This window comes from Megascapheus bottae, chromosome 29 (genome assembly GCF_031878675.1).
Source record: "Megascapheus bottae isolate mThoBot1 chromosome 29, mThoBot2.hap1, whole genome shotgun sequence".
NCBI classification, from domain to species: domain Eukaryota; kingdom Metazoa; phylum Chordata; class Mammalia; order Rodentia; family Geomyidae; genus Megascapheus; species Megascapheus bottae.
Genome location: NC_143537.1, coordinates 6,894,906 through 6,920,021, shown reverse-complemented (window position 1 = coordinate 6,920,021; position 25,116 = coordinate 6,894,906). Strand labels below are relative to the sequence as shown.

The following is a 25,116-nucleotide window of genomic DNA, read 5'->3' as shown; positions in this document are numbered from 1 at the left end:
GATTGGGAAGAAGACAGAATTTGACCCGTTGAATGTAGCGGAGCCAAGAACTTCCCTGAGCTACTGGCATCAGGAAATTTCCCTCCAGAAATGGACCTTCCACGCGTGAGCCCAAGATGGGAAATCTAGAGTCCCAAAGAGGAAGATGCCAGCCACTGTCCCTCAAGGTGACAGTCCAGCAGCCTCCTACCCTGTCAGAGCCTCCTGGAGACAGAAAGAAGCCCAATCTCAGCTGACCTTACTGTGAAAACCACCTGATGTCTCAGGAAGTTTCGCCCAGTCCCATTCTTGGTGGTCTACCATCTTGGAGTCTATCTGCCCCACAGCCTATACCGCCATGTCTTCCAGTGTCTGCCCATCCATCCCAAGATGTCAGTTGCTGAGATGTGAAAGCCATAAGCGTAGAATGTCCACCTTCGCTGACCAAGCTCCGTGTGTTATTTTGTTTCCCACTGGACAGATAGGGATGACCCAACCTGGGAGTCAGTAGCTCATGCCTGTAATTCCTAGCTACTCAGGAAGCTGAGATCAGAGGATCAGATTCAAAGCCAGCTTGGGAAGAAAAGTACAGGAGATGCTTCTCTCCAATTAACTAGCAAAAAAAGCTGGAAGGGGAGCTCAAGTGGTAGAATGCCTTGTACAAACACAGCTAAAGGCTAGTTTCCAGGCCCCGAGTTCAAGCCCCAGTGTTGGCTCACCATGGAAGAAGAGTGGTCCAGATTCCAGGCTGGAATTGAATTTGGCGTCATGCGTCCTCCTTTTCTCTCAAGTGTGATTTGGCGAGTTGAGGGGTCGATTTGGCAAGTTGGGGGCTTAGTCCAGTGCTTGGCCAGGCACCCAGGCCAAAAGGATGCTGGGTAACATTTGGGCAGCAGTGGTAGGGCGTGGCCTGGCTGTGAATATAAGTCAAGAGTGCTTCCTATCCTTGGCATGGGGCATCTTTTGCTCCTTGTCTTTGGTTGGAGGCATCCACGGAAGAGCAGTGGGAGAGAGAATTTTCTCAAGTGTAGGTGTGGGTGTGGGTACAAGGATCGCTGGGAAGCCAGTGAGTAGTAGAGGGAAGGCCAGTTGGCACAGAGATCCTCTGTAGAGTTCTCTACCCATGTGCCATCTTCACCTGTCAGGCCAAGCCTGACAGCTAGGTGAAACCCTGGACGTTGTACTGGCTCAACAGAGCAGTGCTCTGACCACCGCCCCCACTCCCAGCTTCCAGGCCCTGCGTTCAGTGAATGTGGGTTTCTGTCTGTAAACAAAGTCAATGCAACACATCAAAGCTTGGGAATGGCGGTAGTTGGGGACCCTGGGAATGTAAACCTAGGGTCCAAGAATAAAGATCCTTCTAAGTGGACTGATTCCATGCATGTGTCTGGACTGTAATCACATAAGGAAGCCAGTCCCAGTTCTCCAAGAGAGCAGGCTGACCCTTCTAGAGTGTTCTATGCTTACAGCCTCACTACAGAGGAATAGAATTCCATTCCTCATTCACACTTGGGTTCCGTGCAAACACCTTGAACCCTCCACAAATCCTCCCCAGCACCTGCCATATCTTCATTCTCGTTACACATGAGAAAAAGGGGGGAGGGCTCAGAGACGTTGAAGGATTGGCTGTGGTCACACAGCACAGTCAAAGTTGCTATCTGGTTCTAAGCCTAAGGTCACACTCATGAAGCCACAGTGTGCCTCTCCCCAAACTAAATCCCCCCACTGCATAACCAACTTCACATTGTATCATAGATATATTATAGTGTAAATACAATGTAAGGTTTCAGTATGAGCTATAGGAACAGTTCTAGAGTTATTAAATATCCTTAGTAATTCCCACATTAATATCTAATATGTTATTCATTTATATATATTGTATATATATATATATAAAATGGCTTTATAATGAAGGGACAAGTACCATCCTCAAGTCCTTCTTTGCCTTCAGTTCAAATTCTATTAACACTAAAAATAAGTAAATAAAGGCAATAGAACAGGAGAAGGAAGGTACCAGGTTTTCCAAGATCATTCAAGCTTTTGGTGAGCCGCCTCTGTCCAGTGCCAAGCAAGCAGCCCCCTCTAGTGGCTGTTGACAAAATCTAGGGCTTGGCAAATGGCTGTAAGTGCTGGAAGCATCATGGCTTTGCAGGCTGAACTTTCATTCCTGGAGGAACATTTTTTTTCTGAGAAGAGGTCATGTGTCCACTGAAAGTGGATTCAGTTGACTCTATGCAGTCCAAGCAGTGGACATTAAAATACACACGCAAGAAAGAAATATCACGCCAGAGAACATTGCAAAGGACAATTCATTTTAATTAAATACAAGGAAAACAAAAAACAAAACAAAACAAAACAAAAACCCACAAGGCACTATGGCCCATTCAAGTATTTTGCATAGATGTACACATGTTGTAAACAATTAAAAGTGGACAAGAGAAGAGGAAGTTTTCTATAATAATCACCTACATTAAAAAAGAAAGAAAAAGAAAATTCACATTGGCCTGGATCCCAGACATCCGTACACATGATGGATGGGATGGGGGGGGCCTTTGGGGGTGTCAGGGTTTGGACTTGACAGAGCCAGGAAGGGGGTACCTTTCCAGGGGGGGTCCCCCCTAGCTTGCTAAGCGGGCCCAGGAGAGCGATGATAAATGCGTTTAACAAAAATCACTATCTTTAGAACTGGTCCCATTTGTTTAAAAAGACCCAAGTCTTGTCTGCCCTCTTTCCAATGAGAACAAATTCGATCTGGCTTAAGGGGAGTGGGGGTGAGTGATTACTAAGGAGAATTATTGCCATGTGGCAGCAGGGGGTGGGGGTGCCATCAGATTGTGATACCTACAATGTCCATTTCTTTCCTAGGTGGGGGACAGATGGTAAGAAGTTGATTTTACTCCTCAAAAGATTTACATCCTCCTCTTTCTCCCCGCACTAAGCAAAATGTGTGTGGGGACAAACTCGGTCAAGCTTCCTCCCCCATCACTGGATCTGGGGCTTTCTAGAACTTACCCCCAATCCAGGCCAGCGTGTCCCCAGTAACTGGACACTGGCTATCTCCTGTACAGTTATTTCTAGTTATGGTCACATCTTCCAACAAAAGGCCCCTGTGTCCAGGCTTTGAGATGCCTGGGCAGTTGGGCTAGGCTGGCCTGCAGGTACTGCCTGCCACCGGTGGCTCATACCTGTAATCCTAGCTACTCAGGAGGCTGAGGTTTGAGGATACGTAATCTTCAGATCTGAAGGCCGCAGTTCAAAGCCAGCCTGGTTAGGAAAGTCTGCGAGACTCTTATCCCCCAGTGAACCACCAGAAAAACAGAAGTGGCGCTGTGGCTCAAAGTGATAGAGAGCTAGCCTTAAGTGAAAATGCTCAGGGACAGTACTCAGGCCCTGAGTTCAAGCCCCATGACCAACCAAAAATAAAATAAATCCACTCCTGTTTCCCTGACATCCCTGCCTTTACAACAATCCTCCAGAACAAGGTCTTGCATCCAGTCAGGCATGCGTGTGACACCACAGATACCTACCCCACTGGGGGAAAGGAGGGTGCAAAATGGGTAGTCTTTCCCCACCTCCACAAGCCACCTCTGACCCACCCACCCAGCAACCCCCTCAACAGAGCCAGGGTAAATAGAACTCATTATCAAAAGTCTGCCATCAGATTGAAAAGTCTGCCATCTTCCAGTTCACAGTATCATTTCATGGGATGAGGAATAGCATTAAAAAAAAATGGCGAAGAAAAAGGGGGAAAGCAAGGAAAAGATGCGGAGGTCTACTTTCCCGTATGGTTCTGGGATGGTGGATTTCAGGTTCAAAAGAATCACACAAGTCAGGCACCAGTGGTTCACACCTGGAATTCCTAACTACACAGGAGGCTGAGATCTGGAAGGCTGTGGTTCAAAGACCGTCCCCACAGAAACAACCACGAGACTCTTATCCCCAATTTAACCAGCAAAGAGCCACACAGAAGGTATGGCTCAAGGGGTAGAGCACCAGCAGAGAAAGCAAGCCGGATGAGAGCACACGGGCTCTGAGTCCAAACAAGCAAACAGACAAGTGTCATGCGGGTATCGTGGTGGTGGCCTAGCATTCGAGACCAAGACAAAAAAATGACCACAGCATCTACTGGACACGTCTAGGGGCCCAGGGTTGGGCTGGAGCAGTCTGCTTGTTGGTTTGTGGTGAGGGATTCCCTTTTCTGGCGCCCACCTGGGGCTCTTTGGTGCAGTGCTTACAGGAAGGGCTATTTTCTGCTGGAAATCAGAAGATGGCCACAAGAATCATGGGAGTCTCGGGTTCAAGACACGGCCTATGAGGAGGCCTGTGCAACCCCACTCCATGGCTGTGGCTGGGGTACCTGCCCCATGTCCCCCCATCTGTAAGCCCAAGAGACTCAAGTCCAGCACCAATGTGCGGAGAGCTAAGAGGAGGAGGCCCTGGAGGCAAGGACGGGAGCCAAAGGCTCAGCCACCTCCTCACACTGAGGTTTCCGAGAGTAAACAACTCCATGAAGGAGGTCAGGAGGGGCCTCCCTGGAAGAAGTGGGTTCTAGGCCACTCAGCACCTTTTATGGGGGGCTGACCCTTTGGAGACCATCCCCAGCTATTTTGTAAAACTCATCCCCTCTAGCAGAGCACCGCAGCACAGCCTCCGCTCTGGACCCTGAGCAGGGCAGAGTCCGTGGGAAACGAGGTCTGCCCATCGGCTCAGGGGTCTTTCCGGGGAGGGTCAGGTAAGAGCCGTGGCAGAGGACCAGAGGGAGTGGCAGGCTGGAGACACGGGGCTGTGGCTCATACCTGTAATCCCAGCTACTCAGTGAGAGGGATGGGAGCTGAGGGTCGCAGTCTGAAAGCCAGCCCATGCAGGAAACGTCTGTGAGACTGTGATCCTCAGTAAACCAGCCACGCCAGAAGGAGAGCACCAGCCTCGAGCAAATAAAGCTAAGGGACAGTGCCTAGGCCCTGAGTTCAAGCCCCAGTATCCCCTCTCCACCTCTAACCGCCCCCCCACACACAACATAAAGCCTGATGGGGAGGCAGAGTGGGAGAGGCCCCCACAGAGCCTCTGTTCACCATGGTCTCAAACCGACACACACACACACACACACACACACACACACACACACACACACACACACACACACAGGTGTGCAGCTGTGGGGTTAGAAACAGATCTGCCGTCCGCTCCATGGGGACAAAGACCCACATCCAGCCAAGGAGCTGACCACATGGGGTCCCCTGGGGGGACCTCGGATGTGGGTCAGGGGCTGGAGAAGGCTCCTCTCCCAGGGGGTGGGGGACAAAAGACCCAGACAGACGAAGCCTGGCCAGGAGTGGGGTCCACTCAACAATATTTCCCAAGCTGGTCAAGCACAGAACATCCAGGTGAAGCACCCCGCCACCTCATACCCCAACTGCCCAAGGCCTGTCCCAGAGCACCATGGGAGACGGGCCAGCATGGGGTAGCACAGGAAAACTAACTACAGGGTGACCTTTGGCATCGGCTTAGGGGCGCCCCTGCTGTCCCCTCTGCCTACAACTAGTACCTGTCAGTGTGGTGACCCGCTGGACACGAGGTGAGATAGGGAGAGGGGAGGTGGCCGGGACATGGACTCAGCATGGCGACCTGGGAGGGAGATAAAGGGAGGAAGTCCCCCTGCTCAGTCTTCACTCTAGGTCCTGGATGGTTTCTCCAGGCCCAGCAAAGGCCAGAGGTGCTCAGCGGCCTTGACCAAGCGCCCGACACTCTTCTCCGTCTTGGGGCTCCCCCGGAGCTCCCTGGGCTGTGCGTTGCACAAAACAACTTGGAGGAAGCCATCGCAGGAGGATAGAGGAGCTGGCGACGAGGTGCCGGCCACACACACACACACACACTGCTTCCAGGTCCCACAACTCTGAGATCCACTCAGCGACCTCCAGAAACGTCTAGATGCTTCTAGATCTTGGAGCTGGTCATTGCTCCGGCCCTCTGGACTCGGTATTGGGGAAACTGGAAGGGAAGAGAAGTGGGCAGAGAAGGAATCAGCCTGGAGCCTGTGGGCTGGGAGCGCTGGTCCTCTTGCAGCTTTCCACAGCTGGGAAGGACAGAAGAGGCCAGCACAGAGGTCTATCCCTGGGCCCCGGCCCCGTATGGAGTCTCAAAGGCAGGATAACACCCCTTCTTCCCCCAAACTGCAGCAAGTGTCTGGATTCCAGACCCTATGGGGCTCTGGGGGTGCCGGCCAGTTTCCCACGTTACCTGATCCCCACTGTCCGACTCCTAGGGTTAAGTTGAGGATGTGAGGCCTCAGAGGAGCAGAAAGAACAGGGAAGAAGGAACACAACCTCCCCGGGCCAGGCAGCTGTGTTAATGAGGGACTATTGTGTGTGTGTGGGGGGGGGTGTCACTGCTTCCAGTGCCCTTTGGGAGACAGGAAGATGGAGAGTCAAGCTAAGGGTCTGCTCAGGGCGCTGAGGCTCAGGGACACAGCTGCAAGGAAGGTGTCTGTCACCCTGGCTCATGTAAACTCCACCCACCCAGGCACCCGGAAGCTACAAGCTTCCAGCTTTGTCTTTTCTTCTAGAAGATTCCACCAGACAAGATGTACAACCACACACTGGTACCCCCAGTGCCTCTGTGAACTCACCTTTGAAGCAGGAGCAATCAGAGGCTGGGTCTGCAGAGGGCCAGCAGCGGGGGGCTGGAGGGCAGGGGCAGCGTCTGCCCGAGGGAAGGCCCTGCGGCCTGGCACCGGGTTGGCTGGGAGCGCCTTCTGGGGTGGCCGAGGCCTGGCAAAGTCCTGGAGAGAGAAACGAGCCCGCGCTGGAGGGGAACATGCAAACGACACGCTTTTTCTGTGGCATTAACAGTTGGAAATCAGAAGGATAAAGGCCCATGCTGTAGGGTCCCGTTTCAAAAAGGAATCCTGGCTCATGCCTGTGATCCTAGACACTCGAGAGGCTGAGATCTAAAGGACTACAGTTCAAAGCCAGCCACAGTGGAAAAGTCCCAGAGACTATCTCCAAGATAGCCGAGGCGGTGGGGGAGGGGACATTGGACTAACCGGGTGCCAATGGCTCAGACAAGTAATGCTAGCTAGGAGATGGAGACACCCTGCCTCTCTTCTTTCCTCCTCCATGTAGCGTTCTCCCTCCTCCCGCTCAGTCTTTCCACCCGATTCCGGCCCCCGCCCCCCATGGATTTTCTCCTTCACCCTCGACCCCGCTGCCGCCGCAGAAACAAGATGGCAACAGATCCACAGCCGAGAACCACCACCATGCCAGGCCAAGCAGCCATCTGCAGAGCTGCACCCAAGACCCACAGCCCAGGTCCAGAAGCCCAGCAGCCACTGTCCCAGCAGCATCAGTAAGAGGAAGACGCCTTGATGAATGAGCTGTAGGAACAGGTACTGGGATGAGAGACGCAGGGATGCAAGCTTGGATTTGTGGGGAGGGGGATTGGGGGCCAGGCCCCGGGGAGATGTGACATCTTAGGTTCCAGTTGTGGACATAGACTACTTGTCAGTCCATGTAGCACTTGCGATGGGGGGGGTGAATCTGGGGTAGAAAGTGATGAGGAGCTTGGGGGACGGGGCAACCGGAAGGAAATGGGCTGTGGCTTGACAGGGCTGTGTTCTTGGCATCAATCACTGTCCTGTCCCACTGAGAGCCCCACCCAGGGATCCACCGAGTTCAACTGGCAGCCTCTGGCATGTGGGACCCACTGTCCCCAGCTCAGCCTTTCTGAGACCTGCACTTACCTGGGAGAGGAGGCAGTTTGGGGCAGGGGGTGCAGGCCGGCTTGGGGGAGGCCCCCTGGACGATTCCTTTCTCTGTACTGGAGCCCCAGGGCCTGGGGGTTTCCTCAGCACCTGGTTCAGGTGTGCCGGCAGCAGGGCAGGTGGAGTCTCGCCGTTCAGGTAATCGGGAGGGGGCCGAGGGGGAGGCTGGGAGGGTTTCCGAAACATCTCCGGGGTGCTGCTGACCTGGTTTACACGAGACCAGGAGCACCTCAGAGGAGGGTTCCTCTGTGCCCTTGAAGGCTCAGGGCACCCCGTGGCTTGCTGGGATGGCTGAGCTGTAAACCCTGCATAGGATTTCACAGTCAAGTCCTTTGGGAGATAGGCCTGTAACCCTGGCTGCTTGGGAGGTGACCATCAGGACTGTGGATCAATGCCAGCCTGGATGAAAGTGAGCAAGACCTTTCCCAACCCATCCCACACGGGCCTCGTGGGCCCTTGGGAGAAACCCAGTGGCGTTCAAGTGCACTTACCTTTCGCTTGCCCTGGGGAGTCCGCAACTTGAAAGCTGGGTTGGCATGGCCAGATCCACTGCTCTGGGACACCCTGAAGGGGCAGCTGGAAAAAAGGAAAGGGGAGGAGATTGTGTGGCTTGGGGGAACCCTCCTCAGCAGGGAGAGTCAGGGCAACCAATGGGTTTACTTTGTATTCCAGTTGGGACTGGTGATCCACTGGTCCAGAGTGAATCAGGAAGCAACAACCAGGCTGAGAACACGTAGAGGAAGATCCTCTAGTAATGTCTGCCAGTTAGAGAAGGATCGTCTACTAATGTCTGCCATGGTCCCAGAACATGGCACAAAGAGATAGGGCCAAAAGCACCCTGCATTCTGGACTGGAACCACTGCCATCAACTCCCTACCAAATACTGTTGACGGACAGCTTTCTAATCCAAGAGTGGGACCCTCCCTCCTAAGTCCTCCCCAGGCCCCCGGGGTTTTACCTGAACTGTTGCCGCAGCTTGGAGGGGAGGGTCAAGGGCTTGAGCTGGTTCAGTTTGTTGTTCTGTCTGCAGCAGTGGCATATCAGCAGAAGCACAGCCAGGACAAAGAGGGCAGAAAACACTCCGGCCACCACAGGCCCCGCGCCTTCCAGAAACAGAACCCACACCAGAGGTTTAAAAGTGGCTCCAATTTGGGGAAACAATGTGTTTCCAAGTCTTCAGACATGTGACTCACAAGTCATTTGTATGACTTCTTTTGGCTGCTAAATGATGACAGGATATCCTACTAGTAGCTTAAAGACTTGGCTCAACTTGCTTCATCCAGACCTTATAATAAGAAACTATAGTAGCTATTTCTGCTTAAACAGGGAGATTCTCTTTGGGGATAAGCTGTTCAAGTTCTATGCTTCAGCACTAATTTTCACCCTGAATCAGGATTTTCCTGGACAGGACACAGATGGGAGAGAAAAACAATGTGTGTGTGTGTGTGTGTGTGTGTGTGTGTGAGAGAGAGAGAGAGAGAGAGAGAGAGAGAGAGAGAGAGAGAGAGAGAGAGAGAGAGAGAGAGACAGACCTCACAGGAAAGTCCATGAGCCTTATCTACAATTAACTTCTAGAAAACCAAAAGTTGTACTGTGGCTCAAAGTAATAGAGCTCTAGCATTGAGGGGAAAAGCTCGGGGACAGCCCCACGATTGAACCAAAAAAAAAAAAAAAGAAAGAAAGAAAGAAAAAGAAAAAGAAAAAAATTGGAAGTCACAGGCAAAAGCTCCATCTATTTTTCACTAAAAAAAAAAAAACCCTGCCAGGCATTTCCATGCCTTTGTTCATCTTACCAATCGAATGTGCCTCAGGCACCTGATTATCAAGTGTCCCCTCAAATGACCACCTCACTCCCCCAAAAAGAAGTGTGAGTCTTCCCTCATCCCCTCAGCCGAGCAGTTTTAGCCTCCACAGTGAGACTCCAGCCCAGCTCCCCCACCCCGTCACGTAGGCAGGCCACACTTACCCATGGGAGACATGGGCCCACTGTCCATGCTCCCCCCGTGGCCTGGGGCATTGCAGAAGGGAGGTGCCCAGCCGCTGAAGCAGTGGCAGTTTTGGTTGTTGTTACACACCTAGAATGAGGGAAAAGGCAGTGGTATCAGCACCTTGGAGAGCTCTGGCCTCCCCAGAACCTGTCCTGAGGGAACCCAGCACCCTAGAACCTTCCCCGCCCTGCCCCACCCTCCCACCAGGACTGGCCCACCTACCCCGTGACCATTGCACTTCTTTTCACAGTTTTCAGCTTCAAAGAAGGAGGCATTTCTGCACTGACCATCGAAGCAAATCTGCACGGGACACGGGGAACAAGAAGAGGCTTCAGGACCACAGCAGGAACACTGGAGCCAATCGGGACCCCATCATGGGAGCCCCAAAAGTAAGTCACTGATGTCCTCATTCCAGTGGGCAAGGAAAGAAGCTACAAGGCCAGGGATGGTGGTTATTCAAATAAAACGCCATTCACCTCAAGATTGAGTTAAACACAAACCATGTTGCGTGACTACAATATGATCACTTGCTGGGTGCCGGTGCTTCACGTCTGCACTCCTAGCTACTCAGGAGGCTGAGACCCAGAGATGGCCACTTGAAGCCAGCCTGTCACCAAATAACTGGCACAGAGCTAGAAGTGGAGGTGTGGCTCAAGTGGCAGAGCACTCTTGCGGGCAAAGAGAGCCAGGCAAGAGCAGAAGGGTCTGAGTTCAAGGCCCATCCTGATACACACACACACACGCACACACACGTATATGTATGTATGTATATGGTGTGGATGTGTGTATATATTTATATATATTATACACACATGCCCACATCACAGTCTATCTGTACATACTGCATACAGTGTGAAATAACGGTTACAATATATCACATATTTTTCACATGTTATTATACACTACTACATTATGATTTTTACCATGCACTCATTTTAACATTACCCTGTGCTGTGAACTATGCCAGGTGGTTCACTTCGGTTTTTTTTCTTTCCCAGGTCCAAGATCAGGACTTGAACTCGGTTCCTGGCGAGTTCACTCACTGGCTGGTGTTGTTCCCACAGAGCCAGGCCTCCAACCCCGCCCCACACCCCCCCCCAGCCATGTTTCAAAAACCATTCCATTCTGTGAGCTAGCTGACGTGACTTCCCTCAGACCTCCCTCGCTCTCCACTCGGGCTGGGGAGGGCAATGGTGCCCGTCTGCCTGCATTGGTGGGTGCTCACAGACAGAAGCCTTAGTTAATCCTTCCTCCACTGCCACGCGCGAATGCCATCCTTCTCCAAACTTCCACGCAGGAAATTACATTGGCTCGGACGCTGGGGAGCCTGGGAAAACCCAGACATCATGAGCCTAGCATTCCCTTCTAGAACTCTGTCGGTCTGTCTGTCGGTCTGTCTGTCTGTCCCTCTGCAGCCCGGTTCTGGAGCGGGACCCCGGAGGGAGGGACTCACGTGGTTGGAGCCACACTTGGTCCCGGTCATCACCAGGCCTGGGTCCAAGGTGTCCACCTCATCATCGTTGTTCCGGTAGAAGTGGACCCCGTAGCACTCAATGGACTTCTTGTTCACCGTGATCGTGGTCTTGATGGGCACAGCGTTGGACTCCTTGGCCTGGGCATTGGGAATGTGGCACTGGATCTTCCCACACTTGACATCTCTGTGCCCCAGAGAGAGAGAGAGAGAAAGGGAGGGAGGGAGGAGATCCGGGATCAGAGTGGGGCACAACCCAACTCTGGTCTTTCTGGGTCCAGGCTCGAGTGGGGTGGGACAGAATGGTGGACTCTTTAGACAGTGGTATAATGAGCACTGTGCACACAGAATCCAAGAAGGCCAGTCCCCTACTCTACTGTACAGAACGAGAGTCCACCTGGCCTCCTGAGAAGCAGGGCTGCCCACACCCTCCCTGCGCCTGCCACAGGGCTGAAGGGTGTCAACTCCCAAGTCAGCAAGAGGCAGACTATAGGGGACCTGCATGAAGAATGCCCAGCTTGAGCTGGGGGAGAGGGAGAGGAGGAAGGAGGAGCAGAAATGACACTGTCATTCCACACTCTGTGGCGGGTACAAGTGACCTGGGGTCCTTACCTTATATTGCATTTTTTGGGTTCGCCGTGTATGTCTCTCCCACAGTTTCCAAAGCGGTCTCCTGCTATGTTAACCTTCTCAAAGCAGGCATCTGGGGCCGTCCCGGCTCCTGGATGTGTGAGACACAACCCCATCAGTACGCTAGCCTGCCAGACGCCAGCTGGGACAAAGCCGGCCTTGAGCCAAATCTCTAGGGGAAGGGTATTTTGGGGAGAGGAATCCTCAGGAACTGGCACCCCTGTATTGTCATCACTATCCATTTAAAGACAAAGTTTTAAATTCTTTGTAATGCTTTATGGAAGGTTTTTTATCTATGGGAATGTGCATGCTAATCTTACTAATAGGGGAAAAAAAGTACTGTCCAGTTGCAGAATTATAAAAAAATAAGCATAAAGATGTTCAGATAAAACAGATGCGTTTAGAATGGTTGCCTCATGATCAGCTCAGTTCTTCCTCTCCTGTAGCCTAGAAAAGCCAATACTTCCTTGTAGCATATTATCTAGCAATAGTTGCATTTCTGCCTTTCTCTGCACTGCCTCTCTTATGAAAGATTCTAGGTGCAACTTCAAGAAGGAATCTAATGAAAAAAGCAAGTATATTTCAAGGGCGCAGTTCTATACGGCATTTTTTGGGGGGATGAGTTTTATTCAGCCGTTCCCATTAATTTAGCCATATAGCATTGTGGTGTCTGCATTTCCCACAAAATTAATCTAATTGGTCCTTAGTTAAAACGGAAACGGGGTTGTAACTGCTGTAATCAGCAATAGCTTTGAAGACAGATGTCGTGGACATGGCAGCACAAGTGTAGCCTCAGTAGTGCCTAGTAATTAAACCAAACTGACAGGCCCAAGAGAGCCTTTACAATTTTTGGTATATGCCAGGTGTGGGTGGCTCACGCCTGTCATCCTAACTACTCAGGAGGCTGACAGCTCAGGATCACAGTTTGCACACAGTCCAGGCAGGACTCCAATTAACCACCTAAAAGCCACAAGTAAAACTGGATCAAGCAGTAGAACACCAGCCTTGAGGGAAAAACAAAACCAAAGCTCAGAGGCAGACCCCAGACCATGAGTTCACATGCCAGGAACATCACACCCCCCAAAACCAAACCAAACCTAACTCATCCCAGTGGAGTGGTACCTGTATCCGTCTCCTCACACTCTCCCCTGTGCCGCTTTTTGTGGTTATTGTTAACACCATAATTACATTACTTTCCATCTTTGCAATCTGATCCATGAAAAATTCCACTTTGTAAATAACAATCATTTCCTCCCACTGGGGAAGATGGAAGGACCAATTCCATGTGTTTTTTCCGTGTGCTTTCTCCTGTTCATTTTCTCTTTCCTGCCCCTCGCATTATTCTCATCTCTTGTTCTCTGAGATTTAAAAGCATGGGGGGTTGGGGACGAACGCTCCACACTGGCTCTCCCCAAGCACCCATCCTGCCTGCAGGAGAGCAGACATGCTTTATGGTATTCTGAAGGCCAGATGATCAGCCATCTCAACTGGCCGGCAGGGGAGGCCGGCGGAGATGGACAGAACTGTGCTTCCTGGGAGAGTGCTTACTGGGGCCCCACAGGCGCTGGCACTGGTCGTGGTAGGTGAGGCACATGCCGATATAGCAGTAGGCCTGGCCGTTCTCGCAGGGGGTGCCGTCCATCTGGTAGAAGTTGGAGGGGCAGTGGGGAGATTTGCCCGTGCAGAATTCCGGGAGGTCACACTGTCCCGCCTGCTCGCGGCACATGGTGCCGGGAGCCACGAGCTGAGTGGAGAAACACAGAGAAGATGGTCAATCCCCTCCTTTGTGCCCTCAGCCTCAGTAGCCAAGGGCTGGTGAGCAATACTGGGGGGGTACAGAATTCCCCAGAATTTTCCACAACCTTTGGTTCCCAGTTGCTTCTGATGTGACCCCATTAGCTCGAGCCATCACCCACCTCCTAGGAGAAAAGGAATTAACGAGTAGGAGTCTTCAAGGTGTCTGCCTAAATGCCAACTTAGTTCCTCTTCAGAGCAGGGGTAAGGAGTGAAGGTGAGGAATACTGTTTATGCAATAATTTCATTTCCTCCGCACTGACAGTCATAGCTCTGTTCACACAGCTCCTAATCAAGACACCAGGACCAGTACCACTCCGCTTAGTTCTCGCGAGAGTGCTACACAAGGGTCTCCACTGAACAGAGAATAGAACCTGAGGCTTGAAGAGGTTAAAGAATATGTCTGGAGACGCAGTGTGAAAAGCAAAGGGGACACGGACACCCCCCCACACACACACACGCCATCCAACGAATACCTCCTGTGCCTACATAGCTCCCAGCAATTCCACAGCCCATCACGGAGCCAGGACCCCAGCCCTGCACAGCCATGCATCCCACTCTGCTGGTTCGAGGAACGCCATCCCCAGCTCATCCTGGGAAACCATCCAAACCCAGTTTTCCCTCAGTCTTTCAACTCCCTGGACACTCAGAGTTGTTAACTCTCTTCTCAGTTTATAGATAAAGATCCTAGGGTCCAAAGGCTAAGAAAGAGGTAAAAAAAATATATAGGCCTCAGACAGCAAGACACACAATGGGGGGTTCCACACAGGACTGAATAGGAGGTCAGAATCCAGACTCTTTTCTTGGATGGATGCTGAAAGGGAATCGACCCAGCCCAGCCATGGTAAGGGAGGGAGGGGAGAGGATGCTGGGTCAAAAGACACAGCATCCTGGTCACGCCAGGCAAGGACACCTACAGCTGGGAGGGAGGGAGCAGGGGGGGAGGCGAACTCACCCTGGGGCCCCCACCTCTCCTGGTCTGAATCCAGGACTTTAACCATGAGTGGGAGCTTGGGAAAGCCACTCAATCTCCATGTGTTGATTTATCCACCCACAAGGGGAGATAATGGCCCTCTCTTAGGTGAATGAAGGGGACACGTGATGAGCTGACTCCCAGCAAGAGGTGGGGAGAGCATGGGCCATGGCGCCACTCCAGAACCCTGTGGCCCAGGGCCATCAGACCGAGTCATCAGTAGTGCAGATGTCCACATATTAAAGCATGGATGTACACACATAATAATGTAGACACAGGCGTGTCATACATGCGCCTTCCCAGAAAAGCCTGGAGTAACCTTTATGATCGGTATGATCAGAGACCTTAGCATTTCTGTATTGACATCAATATTTGGTTTAAGTGTGCCCCTTTTCTCTCTTCCTCCTTACGTTTGATTCTCACACTGGGATCTGGTCCTGGAGCCCAGGCGAGCCTCTAAGTCCTTCTTTTGCTCAAGGATGGTATTCTACCACTTAAGCCACAGGTTCACTCCTGGCTTTATTTTGTTGGTCAGTTAGAGCTAAAAGTCCCACCAACTTTCCCGCCCAGGTTGCCTTTGAACCTTGATCCTCAGATCTCAGCCTCCTGAGTAGTTAGGATCACAGGTGTGAGCCACTGGCAACCTGCTTTGCTTCTGTCTTACATTTATTTATTTTTTGGTGGGGGAAACAGAGGGGATTGAACCTGTGGCCTCCCATGGCCTCTACCACTGGTCTATACTCCAGTCCTGAGCGTAGATCCCACCAACTTTCCCGCCCAGGTTGCCTTTGAACCTTGATCCTCAGATCTCAGCCTCCTGAGTAGTTAGGATCACAGGTGTGAGCCACTGGCAACCTGCTTTGCTTCTGTCTTACATTTATTTATTTTTTGGTGGGGGAAACAGAGGGGATTGAACCTGTGGCCTCCCATGGCCTCTACCACTGGTCTATACTCCAGTCCTGAGCGTAGATCCTCGATGCCTGTAACTTGTCAGGTTGAGTGTGGCAGCGGCTGGGGCAGAGCTACACGCTGTCAGGTTAGTGCCCAACACAGACCCAGGAGCAAAGGCTGCTCACCTTGCAATTATGGCAGCAGGCGCCGTGGGCACACTCCAAGCCCTCCTTCAGGGTGCAGTTGGAGGCATTACAGCAGGGGTTGTCACATTCCTGGGGAGGCAGTGCGGGGAGGAGTCAGAGCACAGTCCCCCCTCCTCCATGGCACCATCACCACCCTCCTCCACCCAGCACCCCCATCTTGTGTCATGAGCCTGGGCTGAATTCCAGCCATGATCCTCAGATCTGAGCCTGCCTTCCTGCCTTCCTGCCTTCCTGCCTTCCTCCCTCCCTCCCTCCCTCCCTCCCTCCCTCTTTCTTTCTTTCTTTCTTTCTTTCTTTCTTTCTTTCTTTCTTTCTTTCTTTCTTTCTTTTTTTGCCAGTCCTGGGGCTCAAACTCAGGGCCTGGGCACTGTCCTTGGACACTTCTGACCCAAGGCTAGCATTCTGCCACTTAAGCCACAGTGCCATTTTCCAGTCTTTTCTGTGTATGTGGTTCCAGCGAATGGAACCCAGGGCTTCAGGCATGCTAGGTGAGCATGCTACCACTAGGCCACACCCCGGGCCCCAGATCTCAGCCTCTTGAGTAGCTCAGATTGCAGGTGTGAGCCACCAAACAGTGCCTGGCCGAGCTTGGTATTTTAAGGAAATTCCCAAGGCTCATGTTCAAGTTCATATAATCTGGCTGTGTGGCCTTAGAATAAATCCAGAGCAGCTGGAGATCCCAGGTAGCCACCTCTACCTCCTCTGGAGAGCAGAAAGCCAACACACCACAGGGTCACAGCCTCTGGGCGGGCCAGACACTCACAAGAGCAATTTAAATATTTAAGAAAGCCGAGTGAACACCAGTGCTTCACACCTGTAACCCTCGCTACACAGTTGGCTGAGATCTCAGGATCATGGCTTGAAGCCAGCTGGGGGAAGAAACGTCCATGAGACACTCATCTCCAGTGGGCCACCAAAAAGCCATTCAGTGGAGCTATGGCTCAAGTCTTGAGCACCAGCCTTGTGCAAAAATCCTAAGTGAGAGAGCTCAAACCCTGAGTTCAAGCCTCTGTACACACACACACGCACACACACACACACACACACACACGCACGCACACACACACACACCTTTCAGTGGATACAAGTGCATCCTGGGGGATTTCTACATATCTTCTAGGCAGAGGAGTCTTTGATTGACACATGGAAGCAATTTCAATGGCCAAGGAATTACTGACTGCACCCCACCTTCCCAGGAGCCCGGAAATCAACACCAATGCACAAGAACACTCACATCTTCCTCTCCACAGTCGCATTCTTCCCCATCCTCCAGGTACCCGTTCCCACACCTCCGGCCTCCGTACAGCGTCCTGGTGTCTGGCATGTTGGAGAGACACATCCCGCCCCCTGACTGCAGGTACCTGTCCATCTCCTTCCGGTTGCAGCCATTGAACACTCGAGGGAAGGGGTGCCTGGCACGAGGATGAGGCTGGAATTACTCCGGGGTATTGCATACACCGTGGGACAGCTTGTGTGCCTGACCCTGCTGGCGCCACCTGGATACAGAAGCTGCAGCCCCACATACATACCTATTTTTCCTTTTTTGGCCAGTCCTAGGGCTTGAACTCAGGGCCTGAGCACTGTCGTTGGGTTTCTCAAGGCTAGAGCTCTACCACTTGAGCCACAGCACTACTTCTGGCTTTTTCTGTGTATGTGGTATGGAGGAATCGAACCTGGGTCTTCCTGCATGCTAGGCAGGCACTCTACCACGAGGCCAAACTCCTGGCATACATGCCTTTTATAAAAGCATTATTAACGTGGAATTCTCCCATGCTTCACTGGGAAAATAGGAACCCTGCCACACGGGTATATTTATCTTCTGTGTGTGTGTCTATGTGCAGTAGGACAACACGGGGACACCATCTTAAAAATAAAAAAAAAAAACCTGCTAGGCACTGGTGGCTCACACTTGTAATCCTAGCTATCCAGGAGGCTGAAATCTGAGGATCAAAGTCTGAAGCCAGCTTGGGCAGATAAATACAAAAGACTCATCTCCAATTAACCAGTTTAAAAACAAAATAAAATTGGGCCGGGAGTTTGGCCTAGTGGTAGAGTGCTTGCCTAGCATGCATGAAGACCCAGGTTCGATTCCTCGATACCACATACGTACAAAAAAGCCGGAAATGGTGCTGAGGCTCAAGTGGTGGAGCTCTAGCCTTGAAAAGGCCAAGGACAGTGCTCAGGCCCTGAGCTCAAGCCCAGGACTGGCAAATAAATAAATAAATAAAAATAAAAAAACAGAAGTGGAGCTGTGGCTCCAGTGGTCGAGTGCTAGCCTTCAATTTAAAAACAGTGAGGCCAAACACTAGTGCTCTCACCTATAATCTAGCTTCTATGGAAGCTGATATCTGAAAACCACAGTTCAGAGCCAATTCTGGCAGGAAAGTCCACGAGACTCTTATCTCCAATTAATCACCAGAACACATAAGTGGTGCTGTGACTCAAAGTGGTAGAATACTAGCCTTGAGTTGAGGACATCAAGGTCAGTGCATCCGCATATAAAACAGAAAAAAAAAAAGGTACAGCCAGCAGTTAACTTCTGGATGGGAATCATCATTTCTTCTTCATATTTGTTCTTGTTTCTCTGCCAATATCTTTGTAGTAAAAGTAATTACTTTATTCAGGTACCCAAGGTTATGGACACGGTCTTGGAGATATAACTACATAGACATAAAAATCTATAATGGTAAATACACTCTATAGGCATAATGTTATATTATGTCAATCAATATGTATCTAGGACAAAGTCTCAGCTTAATTTTAATTATGTTCTAAAATTTATGTGCCAGTAATTGCACATAGAGATTCCCTTCTTGAACACTTGTTTGTTAAACATGGCATTTGAAATAGGATGTAAAAAAAAATCAGTGTTAATAAAATCTTTTAATAAAAAAAAGTAACTCCTTGGAAATCGGTCATGTTTTGTTTGTTAACCACAAAAATGAAAACACAAGCAACAAGCACACAGTGTTTAGCAGATGCTCTTTGGGGCCAGCTGGCAGAAACATCGGGGGCACGCCCAACTCCTCTCCCACCTCCCTTCCCCCCCACCATCCTCACCCTTCCGCTGACTCACCCAGTGGCAGCAGCCATGATACAGCCACCATCCTGGGCGCTGGCTGGACAGCAATGTTTAACGTCATGACTCATGCCAAAGTTGTGGCCCATTTCGTGGGCCATGGTGGCAGCCACGCCAATGGCATTCTCAGAGTGGTCCTGCTCAGGAAGAGAATCGAGGTCATGACAGGGTCACCTCCCCATCTCCCCCAGCTCCACCTCTGTCTCCTTAGCCCAGCCTTGCTGCTTCCTCATGAATCCTCCACCTCAGGATCTCCCAGGCCTGCTTTTCAACCTAGGCCCCAAAGCCACTGTTGAGGACACCCCATAATGCAGGTACACCTCCAGATGCGGCACCTGGTATGGTGCGTGACGTTCAGTTACAAGGTGATTATGCTTGTAGTTCTAGCTACTCGGGAGGCTAAGTCTGGAAAGACTGCAGTTTGAGGCCAGCCGAGGCAAAAAGAGTGAAAGACCTCCAGCTCACTCAATGCATGCTGGGTACTCTGCCCTGCACCTGTCATCCTAGCTCAAAGCATAGACAGGAACATTTACTGGCAGTCTAAGTTGGCTCAGGCAAAAAGCAAGACCCATATATTGGAAAAATACAGCTGGGGATGTGGCTCAAGTGGTAGAGGGCCCCAAGTTCAATGCCCCATTACTACAATTTTTTTTGAAGTTAGAAAACCACACAGGTAGCACCTAGAATGGTGTTACATATGTGTAATCCCAGATACTTGGGAAAAGGAGGCAGGAAGACTGCTTGAGCCCAGGAGTTCATAAATGCAAAACAGAGGCAGCCAAGAGACTCACTGAACATTTCTGTGTCTTTCCTTCATAATTTTTACAATCCTGTTCTTACTCTAAGATTATAAACTGAATTTTACAAGTGAGAACACTCGTGAACTGGCCAAAGTTACAGACACGCTCTTCAAAAGCAGTAGGCTTTGAACGTAATGGCTGTGGTTTCCAGCTATATGCATGCTCGTCAATCAATCAAGAGGAAGAATGAGAGACCAACAGGTGGACTTTCTTCAATTTCTGCTCCCAGGTTAGAAATGAAAGATCACAAGGACACTTAGTCAAAAGGCCCATCGAGTCAAGAGAGAATTTCACGAGGCAGTAATTCCCCTAACCCTGCCACAGAGGCAAGTCCTAGTTCCATAACAACATGTCTATCAAGGCAAGACTCTAATCTTCTTCTCTTTAACCATTCCCCAGCCCTTGGCTTAGAGGAACAAATGAAAGATATAGAGGTATGTTGATATCATTGAGTTTGAAAAGTCAAAAAAAAAAACCCTAGGATAAATGAAGATTCATCCTTGGATACCTCCATCTCTTACAACTTAGTGACTTACAACAATGGCTCTTATTAATGTCAGAGCTTCATTCTTTCTCAATAACAAATGTCCAGTTATTACCTTTAAAAAAAAAAACATGCCTATAATCCCAGCAACTCAGGAGTGGAGGTAAGCATGATTCTGCTTTGTGGGACAGGCCCAGGGTAAGTCTGAGTGAGACCCTCTCTGGAACACAAACTAAATGCACAGAACCCAGCCGAAGTGGTAGAGTAGTTGAGGCTCTACGTTCAATCTCTAGTATTGTCCCCCTAAATAAAAGAGAAAACAGAATCCCGTCTTTAGGGAGGCAGCTGTGTTGTCTTTTGTGGCATCAATACGTTGCCTGGGACTTACCACGTTCACCCCTCCGGACTGGTACATGGAACACATGGCCATGAGTGGAGCCAGGCCAATGGTGGCACCGTGGAAAGACAGGCCCCTAGAGGAGGAAGAGGAAAGACGACTTGGGTAGGACTAAGTGAGTTGCTCACATGCGCCAAGAGTGGGTGGCTGCCAGGTTCTGAGAGCCACCAGCTGCAGTCCCCAGATCACTCCCAAGGGAAAGATGCCTGCCTTTCCAGTCACCACACCTCTTACTTCCTCTCACGTATGCCCTCCCCCCCTCCATCCCTTCCCCAGAGACACCCTTTCCCTACCATTGTCCAGAGCTAGTTCCTTGGGGGAGGAAACAGGCAAGGGGGGCAAAGTCCCACTCCACTCATAGAAAGGAAATGGATGGAGGGATGGATGGAAGACAGGGTTCTGAGGCTCAAGAAATCACACCACGCAGCCAGCTGCCAGGGTCTCATGCCTTGGTCCTGCCTCTGTGGTGTCTCCTGGGCCACATTCCCCCCTCCCACCCCCCTTGCACAAGAAACAGCTGTGTCCCTTCAGGAACCTTCTAGAGTGCAGCTGGGCGTAAGGTTGAGCTGTTTCTGCTCTTATTTTGCAAATGCAACTTAAGTCTGCCAGCAGCCAGCTATGGGATCCTCCTCCCCTTCTCCCTCCCCCCCGTTTATAAATCCTTATCATATTATATCTACATCTATATCCAGGGTAAATGAGAAGGAATACATGAAATTCTGGCTGCCTTCTGCAAACCTCCAAGTTATTTCAAGGATCTCTGTGGAAATTCCGTATGTGTTAGCAATCTGCATAGAGGCCTTTTTATTTAGACCCCGGTGTCTTGAGAGCCGGACCATCTTGTCTCTTTGGTATGTTTAGAACCTAGCATCTGACGTCTGTCTACTGGGTTATAGAGGAGAGGTTTGCTAAATTCAACAGACTTGTCTCCAGAGAAGCAGATGGCAAGGAAAGATGCAAAATAGCTGCTAATCTTATCTAAAGCCCTATTTCCTAGTCTATCCACTTGACCCCCCTTCAAGGTCTTCCCCCACAAGTAAGATGCCAAGCTTTCAAAGTTCAGGTTAAAAGTTCTGGGAAATCAAGCCTGCTCCTGGGGTGAATGGCGTATCATCAAGTGATCTCTCATAGCCTAGATTTTTTTTTGGGGGGGGTGGGGTGGGAACAGTTATTTTCGTTTTTCTTAAAGAGGAGAAAATAAGGTGTAGATGATGCCCATGCTGAGTTCTCTCTAGGGAACAGAAGAAAGCAGTTTTTATGATCTCTATGCCTTTAGCTCTAACTTGCCTCAAAATATGAAGCAATCACCTGGGGTGGGGGAAGAGATTGTCCCTATCATCACACATCACTGTGTGTACACTTCTGATAAACTCAACACCGTTCCTCCTTAAGTTCTACCCAGAGCACAGTTCCCACACACGCTGTCACTTCTTGACTTCCCCTGGTCTCCTGGAAAAATCAGGAAACCTCTCCCTCATGCCCGTGCTGGAACATTACAACAAAGCGGGGTTCAGCGTGGCTGAGGCTCCTCCACTCACTGTGAATCTGACTTCCTCCTGGGGGCAGCAAGCAAACACTTCAGAGGGGCTGCTGACACCCCCCCCCACCTGGGGTGGGGCCGGGTATGAGAAAAGTCTAGTTATCTGGACTAGGGAGAGAAGAGGGCCTCGGGGACAGAGTGTAAGCACCCACCCACGAGGCCCTGGGAAGAGAGTAGAGATTTACGTGATGAGCTGAGCATTGTCGTGGTATTTTTGCTTGAGCAGCTTCCTCCTCCAGCCGAGAAATGACCAGAGGGTGGAGTAGGGATTCTCGGAGACTTCACACATATTCCCGTGCGTCCACACTTCCAAGCCCACCAGTGCGATCCGGATGTTCAAGGACCGGTAAAACTGCAAAGACAGCAGAGTCACCATCACTGCCAGGGCTAGGAGGGGATCATAAAAGCTCTGGTCCCCACAGCGTGGCCCCCATGACATCCTGAGATCTACAATCACCAGGCTAGTGGGCAGAATTGCTGTGTCCCTGCCTGGAGGAGAAGAGGAAAGAAGTGGAGGGAAGAGGGAGAGAATCTAACCACCAAGGGCTTCTAGGATGGGCCTACCCTAAAGCAACAAAACCCCACTTCCGGTGGCGGCTGTAACTTCCGGATCTGACCTCCCAGAAATCACAGGAAACAAAACAGTCCCAGGGGATGAGATCAGGAAGCTGAAGGAGGGAAGGGGAAGGAAGAAGCTGGAAGGCATCATCATGGGAAAAAAAGAAAAGTTACTGAGTGTTGGTTCTGGAGCTAGGGAAGAGTGCATTCCACTGTCAGCCACCTGGAAAGACCTGGGCCTCTAGCTGCTGCCTTCTGAGTGGCAGTGAAGTCCCTCAACACCCCCACTTCACAGAGGCTGGGAAAACCCCACATCCCAGATTTCCAAAAAGGAGCTGGCTATTTGGAGATCTCCCCTACCCTCTTTCCTAAAGAAATGTCCCTTGTAAGGCCAGGTATGGCAGTTCAGGACTGTAATCCCAGTTTTACCAGAGGTGAAAAAGATTGCTTTTCTCTTTTCTTTCTTTCTTTTTTTTGACCCGGGATCCAGGCATCTCTAGCAGGCTCGGAGATAAGCTCGAAGCGTTTCATGAGTATGCTGAACATGTACAGTTTCTGCTGGTAGGTCCTCAGAGATGAGGGACCCACAAAACACATTGGAAACTACTTTTACAATTGTCCACTACTAGCCCGGGTTTCTAAGTCCCCACCTGTGCATTTTATATTAGAGCCTTCTTTCAAATACAGTTTCCAGGTCCCAGGCCAGCCTGTTCTAATAAAATGCAAAAATATTCACATGTCCTAAGAGCACACTGGAATCTTGAAATAACATCCGAAGACTCCCTAAGGGGTAAGAGATAGAGATAGAATAGTTGTATAATTCCCTGACAACTGCAAGGCTGTATACCTTTCTATCTGCTCTACCTTAATTCCAGGGGATCACAAGTTTTATACCTGAAAGAGACCTTTAAAAACCTTTAAAGCTTTCTTCACACGGACTTTCCCATACTCTATTGTTCCCTCTAGCACTGCTGTAGGGATGAGGAGAAGGGGCCACAGCTCTGTGTTCTCACCCCTGCTTCAGCTTACAGCTTTCTCCACCTGACTTTTATAGATATTGGCATAGGTTCCATGCTTTGAAGGATTTCCACTAGGAAAATACATATATACATTTTTTTTCTTGCTGGGCACTGGAGGCTCATGCCTGTAAGTCTAGCTACTCAGGAGGCTGAGACCTGAGTATTGTGGATCAAAGCCAGCCTCAGCAGTTGAGACTCTTACTTCCAATGAACCGCCAGAAATGGAGCTGTGGCTCAACATGGTAGAGCATTAGCCTTGAGCAAAAGAGCTCGGGGACAAAGCCTGGGCCATGAATTCAAGCCCCATGACTGACCAAAAATGTGTGTGTGTGTGTGTGTGTGTGTGTATGTGTGTGTGTAGAGAGAGATCTGTATACAGATATATAGATTCATGTGTGTATGTATATTTTTTTCCTTTAAACTCAAAGCCACTGATCTACTCCAATCCTTCAATTTCATGAATTGAAACAAAACAAATACAAGAGCAAAAAAAAAATCTGAAACCCAAAAGCCGGTGCCTGCGGTTGCCCAGTTCAGGCCTGGTGGAGGCCATGGGAGATTCTGTGGGCTGGTGGGCGGTGGGCAATCAGGCAGAGGGCTCTTGGCTGTGCCCTCCCACACAGCAGCCCCCAGCCTCACCTTGTCCACATAGTTGGCAATCTCCAAGAGTTTGTGCTTGGTGGCATCTTGGTCTCGGCGATTCTTCTCAAACTAAAGGGAAAAAAAAAAAACACATCCAGGTGAGATCCCCCTCCCCAGTGCCTCTTCCGGGGTCCTTCCTGGGCTGGATGCTCTCTACCACTTGAGCCATGCCCTCAGTCCTGTGTGACACTGGTTATTTCTGAGTGTCTTACCTCTCACCTGGGTGTGATACGCCTACTGCAATCTTCCAGCCCTGGCTGGGGTGACAGGCTTGCCCTGGCACATCCAGTTTCCCTATGTACATGGGAACTCCACCCCATCTATGAGGGGTCTCACAAGCTTTTCTGCCCAAGCTAGCCTCAAACCAAGATCCTTCCCATTCTTAGACTCCCAAGAAGTTAGGGTTATAGGTGTGAGCCAGTGGCGTCTGGTTATTAGCAGACATTTTTCTGGTATTATATCCTCCATCACAAGGGTTTGGGGAGTGAGTTTCTCAGGTTGGAATTGTCATGATGCTGGGGACCAATTGGGCAGGCAGAATTGTGAACTAAATTAATGTTTCAAGCTGTTGAAATCAAGAGAATCTTCTTTTCTTGTCCCTGGCCACCTCCCTCTGGAGCTTAAAGAGGGATGGATCCAATCCTTCTCTTGGTCATCACCTCCTCTCTCCCGCCCCTGCCACCCAGATAACACAAGGTTTTCCTGTGCCTTTCCATCAACTCATCAAACCACAGCAGCTGCTATGAGCAAGACACTGTGATTAGCATGTTGGTCCCAGACTAGACGACCTTCAATTGCAAAGCCAAGAGGGCCAGAAATAACCACAATGACAGATCCCGAGTTTATGAAGCACATAATTAAAACGGGCCTTGAAGACTGCTGAGAAAACATGTGCAGAAATAACCA

General features: G+C 50.4%; 1 protein-coding gene across 1 annotated transcript in view; it reads right to left on the bottom strand.

Annotated features, from left to right (window-relative positions):
* Positions 1-3,595: 3,595 nt before the first annotated feature.
* Adam19 (ADAM metallopeptidase domain 19) overlaps positions 3,596-25,116 on the bottom strand; it is a 63,737-nt gene continuing 42,216 nt past the window's right edge. The window contains exons 8-23 of the mRNA XM_090320713.1: positions 24,208-24,279; positions 22,177-22,343; positions 20,443-20,527; positions 18,768-18,907; positions 16,926-17,103; positions 15,671-15,760; positions 13,376-13,571; positions 11,810-11,918; positions 11,180-11,384; positions 9,949-10,026; positions 9,705-9,813; positions 8,697-8,841; positions 8,230-8,314; positions 7,718-7,942; positions 6,605-6,757; positions 3,596-5,967 (exon numbers count right to left, since the gene is read on the bottom strand). Coding sequence (XP_090176839.1) covers positions 5,914-5,967; positions 6,605-6,757; positions 7,718-7,942; positions 8,230-8,314; positions 8,697-8,841; positions 9,705-9,813; positions 9,949-10,026; positions 11,180-11,384; positions 11,810-11,918; positions 13,376-13,571; positions 15,671-15,760; positions 16,926-17,103; positions 18,768-18,907; positions 20,443-20,527; positions 22,177-22,343; positions 24,208-24,279 — 2,091 coding nt within the window. The 3' untranslated portion in view covers positions 3,596-5,913. The remainder of the gene's footprint in view (positions 5,968-6,604; positions 6,758-7,717; positions 7,943-8,229; positions 8,315-8,696; positions 8,842-9,704; positions 9,814-9,948; positions 10,027-11,179; positions 11,385-11,809; positions 11,919-13,375; positions 13,572-15,670; positions 15,761-16,925; positions 17,104-18,767; positions 18,908-20,442; positions 20,528-22,176; positions 22,344-24,207; positions 24,280-25,116) is intronic.